Genomic DNA, 6,000 nt, shown 5'->3' with positions numbered 1-6,000 from the left:
TTTTTTTTGTTTGTTTTGTTTTTGATCCAAGGTTTCTCTGGCTGTCCTGGAACTCACTCTGTAGACCAGGCTGGCCTCGAACTCACAGAGCTCTGCCTGCCAAGTGCTGGGACTCAAGGGATATGCTACTTAACATGTGCATGGTCAGTTCCCAGCACCAACACACATGCACACACATCTGTAAAGCCACAGTCTGAAGAAAACCTCAACCCCCTTTTAGGCAGGAATGGATGTTGCACAGCCCTCCCCCTAGCCCAGGAAACACATAACCACTTACAGTTTCTTTATTTTCCTTTTAATTTTTCGGAAGGATATACACCACATATCCCATGGGCAATAAAGCGCATTCAATGTGTTTATAAGCCAAACAAGTCACTTTGTTTAAGCAAACACAAGTACAAAGTAAAATAAAACCACAAAATAATGAACTTCATGTTCATAACATACAAAAAATTGCCGCCTACTCAGTAGGTAACTACAACATTCCAACTCCTGAATATATGTATAAATTTACATTTTCAGTTAAAAAAATAGACTTTTGAGAGTTCAGATTTTGTTTTAAATTTTTTCTTCTTACATTCTGGAGAACCAAAGCTCAGCTCAGCCCTCTTCCTCATTTTTCTCTCAAAGCCTTCCCCAAGACATCACTCCTACCCGCTTAAGGCTAGAGGTGAGCGTGTCCCTCACAATTGCACATGTCAAGCCATCGGCAAGGCGTGTCACACAAAAGGCACCAAGACGTGAAACTTTTTAAACCAAAGGGACGGGCAAATATTTTTTTCAAAAAAAAAAAACAAAATAAAAACAAAAAACCAAACAAACCATACTTTGTCACATGTGAGAGTACAGTCGAGCATTATTTACAAAGAGGTTAACGGAACACTCTGACACATGCTCTGGTTAATACCTAGGACTGCTGCTTCAAAAGATGCTCCAAACATATTGTCACAGCAGCGTCATCACAAAATAGAGGATCACCATTGGTTTGCCTGGCTCTGCTCCCCCTCCCCCCCAAGTGAGAGCGGAACTCCAAAGAATACAATAGAGTATGCAAATTATCTTCACGTCAATACCCCAAGGAAAACAAAACCCACGGCACAGACGCTGTACAAAGATACCGGGCGGGGTTCCGAGGACCCAAACCCATTTTGCCAACTTGATGTTGTAGCACTGAGGGGAGCCAGGGTCAGGCGTATGATGGAGATGATACTGAAATGATTTACCCAATACCCATGCAAATCAAGTTCTTTGGGTAGAGGTGAAGAACTTGGACATGGCCGTTCCAGGCAGCTGAAGTCAAAGGGAATAGGAACGGGAAGCTGGGACGGCAAGTGAAAGGGCCGTTGGCCAACAGACCTCCTCCCTTGGACCAGAGGAAGGACTTGGCTTTGACCTAAGAGGAGCCCCTTCTGGTGGCCAGCTCCCTCCTGTCCTTTATTGTCTTTCATGGTTTCCCACCTCCCTCTCTTTTCTTTTCCCCTTTTAGCAAATTTCAATTGTCCTAGGAGAAAAGGTGGCTGTCATGTCCGAAAGCCCAGTCGAGGTGCTGAAGGAGTTGGTGACCGCTGCCGAAGGGAAGCTGCTGACCTGGGCAGGGAAAGCAGGTGGAACTGAGGCATAGGTGGTGGCCACTGAGGGCGAGGGGAAGCCACTGTGTGCAGGAGATGGGTAGGTAGAGGAGCCAGGAGAGGAGTAGGAGGTGGACACAGGGGACGGAAATGAGGTGGCGGCGGGGGATGGGTAAGAGGTAGCCACTGGGGACGGGTAGGAAGAGAGGGACGAGGTGGCCGAAGAGGCCACAACACTTTTGTCTGCTTTCTTGTCCTTCTGTCGTAAGTGGATTTTGGTATGCCTCTTGCGTTCATCGCTCCTGGCAAACTTTCTCCCACAAATGTCACAGGCAAAAGGCTTCTCGCCTGTGTGGGTGCGGATGTGGGTGGTAAGGTGGTCACTGCGACTGAAGTTGCGCATGCAGATTCGACACTGGAAGGGTTTCTGGCCTGTGTGGATGCGGATGTGGCGGGTGAGCTCGTCAGAGCGAGAAAAGCGGCGATCGCAGGACTCGACCGGGCAGGCGTATGGACGTTCGTGGGGGGGCGTCTTGCTGGGCCGGTTAGGGTACTTGCGCATGCGGCTGGGTTTGATGAGCTGGGACTGGTAGGTGCTATTAAGAGCCTTTAAGTCCTGGGAGCCCGACTGAGTGGCGAAGGCCTTAATAGTGGAGAGTGGGGTAAGTGAAGGCTGCTGGGTACGGGTCTCCAGACCCTGGAAGGGCTTCTGGTCTGGGGTGCCCAGGCCCAGGTCTCCTTGTTGCTGTGGAAACAGATAATCAGGGATCATGGGAACCTGGAAGCCACCCTTAGTGGCAGGGTAGGCAGGAGGCGGGTACTGTAGGGCTGTGCCTGCCGAGGTGGGAAAGGCCTGGCTTTGGGGCTCAGGAAAAATGTCAGTGTTGGGAGTGGGGAAAGTGGGCGCAGCTGAGTAAATGGGGCTGCTGTCGTTGGAGGGCACAGCGCAGCTCAGGGGTGGGCTCTGGGAGGCAGAGGAAGACGTTGAAGCCGCTGGAGAAGATGCTGAAGACGAAGAGACCGGAGGATTGGACATGCTCACGAGGCCACTGACTAGGCTAAAAAGAGGTTCAGGCCACAAAGTGTTGCCACTGTTGGGTGCAGGCTCCAGGGAGAAGCGGCCAGTGTAGGTGATGGGAGGCAACCGAGTAGTTTGGCTGGAATAACTTGTCTCCACCATCGCCTTCTCGTTATTCAGAGCGATGTCCGAAAATGACTCTGGTAGGAAAGAGAAGAGAGAGGCCTGGTTACTGGAGAGCAATCACTGGACGATGAGAACCGACGCGGCCAGGCAAGAGGTCGCCCGGCTACCAGTGATGTGGTTAATAATTGATAGCAGCAGATTGCAATGTTCCGGGACCTGCTCCAGTGGCAGAGCCCAATTCAACAGCTGACGCAAACAGAGAATCCCCCCTCTACTGCAGCTAGGAGAGCGCTCCGCAGCGAGGCTGCGCGAGCGAGGGAATCCCGCCAGCACCCTAATGGCCACGGCTAATGCCCGCCCCCTACCCTGGGCGGCAGGGACATCCCTGTTCACAGATTTTAGTCCTTCCTTGGGGACAAGCGGCAAGCCACGCAGCGCCGCGCGCGCGCGCGGGGGAGGGGGCAACCCTGCTCATCAAAACAAACCCCCCTCCCTTCTCCAACCACCCACGCAGCTTGAGCTCTCGGTCCAAAACAAACGCTCTGCCCTCCGCGCACCGCAAGGATGGTGGTGCGGGGTGGAGGGGGAGGGTTGTCCCCGGACATCTAACACAAGACAAGACCCTGGAGCCGTGTGGAATAGAGGGAACCCCAGGACCATGCCTAAGGTCTAGGAGCAGGTCTCTGCAGCAAAGGGCTGGACGTTAGGGTAGTCACTAAGGGGTATTCATCCTTGGCGCAGACCACCGCTTACCTGTGGTCAGGTGCTCGTAGGGCTGTTCGCCCGACTCCCCCTGAGGATTGAAGGCGCTGCTGCCGCTGTTGCTGCCGCCCCCACTACCGCCCCCGCTGCTGCTGCTGCTGCTGCTGCTGTTGCTGTTACCGCCGCTGCCCTCTGGGGCTCCGGCAGCACCGAGGAACTGGGGAGCCCCGTTGCTCAGCAGCATCATCTCCTCCAGTTTGGGGTAGTTGTCCATGGTGGGTGAGTGAGGAAAGGAGCCGAACGGGTCAGAGATCTGCAGTGGGGACATCAACTGCATCTCAGCCTTGGCCGCTGCCATCCCGGACGAGCGAGCTGGAAAGCTGATGTTGGGCGGTGGGCGCAGCCCGGGGCGAAAGCTACTGAGGGCGCACTCCCCAGGAGTTGGCCGGGTCACATACGGGGCGCCAGGGCACACTGCGGGGAGTGTAGGTGGATCCCCAGGCTGGCGGTGGCCGCGGCCCGTGGTGGACGCAGGGCTGCAGAGGAGGATGAGGCAGGGGCCGATCTTGCGGCGGCGGAAGCTGGCGGCGGCGGCGAATCGCGGCGAAGGTTCCCCAAGTTCTGCGCGCTGGGATCTCTCGCGACTCCCCGAATCGGCCTCTATTTCAAGGGTCTGGAGCAGCACGGGCCCGCCTCCGCCGTGACGTACATGGCCATATTTGGGAAGCAGGAAGCCCTAATATGGAAGGACCGGCCGGGAGGACCCGGAGTGACGTGAAGCACCCCCCCATCCGAGAGCGGTTGGCACCTCCACCCTGAGACCCGCTCCGGCATCTCGGGCACACAAACTCTGGAAAAGCCGAGTATCGGCACGGCAGCGGTGGCCTCCGGGGCCAGGCGCCTGGAGTTCCCAGCCTGCCCCCGCCCCAACCCCCCTCGCCCCTCCTCCCAGAGCCGGAAGCGGCAGGGCCATATTGGGCCGCTCCAAATAAGGCGCTGCCCAAATAAGGTCTGTTCCGGCGGGGGATCCTTCCTGCTCCTTATATGGCGTTTCCGGGTCCGCACTTCCCACCCTCCCTCCTTCGCCCCCCCCCCCCCCCCCCCCCCCCCCCGCCCCTTGGTTCCCAGCCGGGAGCCCGAACGCGCGCAGGAGTCGGGGACGCCCGCGTGGGGAGGGCGCCGGGCGTGTAGAGCTGGGCGCGCGGCGGCACCGACGGCCCCCGGGTGCGAGCTGGGCTGGGGAAGCCCAGACCGGGCGCGGGGGCGAGGGCGAGTCAGGCCGGGGTTCTACAGCCGTCATCCTGGGCTCGCCCGCCCACCTCGGGGACCGTGGGAGCGAGCCTGCCGAGAGGAGGAGCGGCGGGGCGGGCTGGGGCAAAGGCCGCCCAGGAGAGGCGGGGCCCTGACCCGAGCCGCCACTAATGGCAGGGTCACTTTCCAGGTGTCACCGGGAAAACTGAGACCAAGAGATGTGGCCCCTGGTGCTGGAGACGCTGCCTAGCAGTCGGGCGCGCATTCGGCCACCCGTCTGTAGGTTAGGGGTGTGAAGACCTGGGGCTCCCAGTGCGCCAGCCAGAATCGAAAATCTATTCCCTGGTCCCTGCCGTTGAGGAACCCACCTTTGGCGACCTGGACTGCAGACCCTGATTGCCCTAGGACAGTCTGGAGTCCCCGCTGGGAGCTGTTGGTTCTTGTGATGGTTGGACACTTCCTGACCTTTATGCAGTCCAGGTCGGGGCGGACCCTGCCCTGTTCTAAAGAGGGGACTTTCCTTCGGGCTCCCTGGCGACCCCTGGCTTGGGATGCTGAGGACGCGCCGGCGACTCCGTGCTGCCCTCTGGAGGTCTCTCCAGTTGTGTTTCCCCGGGCTCTTCCGCCGCCTCCACGGTCCCCCGCCCGTTTTCTTGGCTGGGCGCGGAGCCAGACTGGGAGAGCCTAAGACGCAGTGAGCGAGAACTGAGCAGGCGCGGCGGCCTGGGCCTTCCCCGCAGTCCCGAGGGAACCGCCGCTGCCAAGGCGCCCAGACTCCGGGGTAACACTTTCCTCCCGGAGCCAGGCCAAGGGCAGGGAACGCGGAGAGGTGATGGCGGAGGATTCCCGCAGGTCTCCTGGGACCCTGACGCAAGCAGCGAAGCCCTCCTCCCCCAACCCCAAAGGGAGAAGGAATTCAGGAAGGGAAGGCTTTGTTGTTTCCAAATTTGAATCCAGGAAAGGTGCAGCTTTATATTTTATCTTATTTTATTTTTTATATTTAAGAAGAAAGCAAATAGTGCGTCTGTGGGAGGAGTGAGAGACAGAAGAGGGAAGGTGATCAGGGTTTAACGGGGTGAGGGGACTACTCCAGCATTCTCTTTCTCTGACACCCCCCTTAAAAAAGCAGCTGAAGGAATCCAGCAATGAACCAGGGTTCCCCTGTGTTTGAACTCACCATCCTAAGTTCTTTGGCCAAGCGTTGCATTATTCACTTACGGGCTATAAGTAGCGTGCCTCTCCATAGGCTCCTGGCCAGGACAGGCAGCGTCAGTTGCTTCCTGTGTGAGAATGTCCCTTTTCCCCACTCTGCTAGGGTCCTCTGACCAAACTTTC

At 57.4% G+C, this 6,000-nt stretch overlaps 1 protein-coding gene across 1 annotated transcript; it reads right to left on the bottom strand.

Moving 5' to 3' along the window:
- Window positions 1-279: 279 nt before the first annotated feature.
- On the bottom strand, window positions 280-4,036 carry Egr1 (early growth response 1). The gene is made up of 2 exons (XM_038330686.1): window positions 3,466-4,036; window positions 280-2,786 (listed from the first exon to the last, which is right to left on the bottom strand). Exons 1-2 carry the CDS (start codon window positions 3,770-3,772, stop codon window positions 1,483-1,485), a joined length of 1,611 nt encoding a protein of 536 aa, XP_038186614.1. The 5' UTR covers window positions 3,773-4,036; the 3' UTR covers window positions 280-1,482.
- Between the last annotated feature and the right edge of the window lie 1,964 nt (window positions 4,037-6,000).

The sequence above is a fragment of the Arvicola amphibius genome, chromosome 5 (genome assembly GCF_903992535.2).
Source record: "Arvicola amphibius chromosome 5, mArvAmp1.2, whole genome shotgun sequence".
Taxonomy (NCBI): domain Eukaryota; kingdom Metazoa; phylum Chordata; class Mammalia; order Rodentia; family Cricetidae; genus Arvicola; species Arvicola amphibius.
Note: the sequence above shows the minus strand (reverse complement) of the source record. Positions and strands in the feature narration are given on the sequence as shown.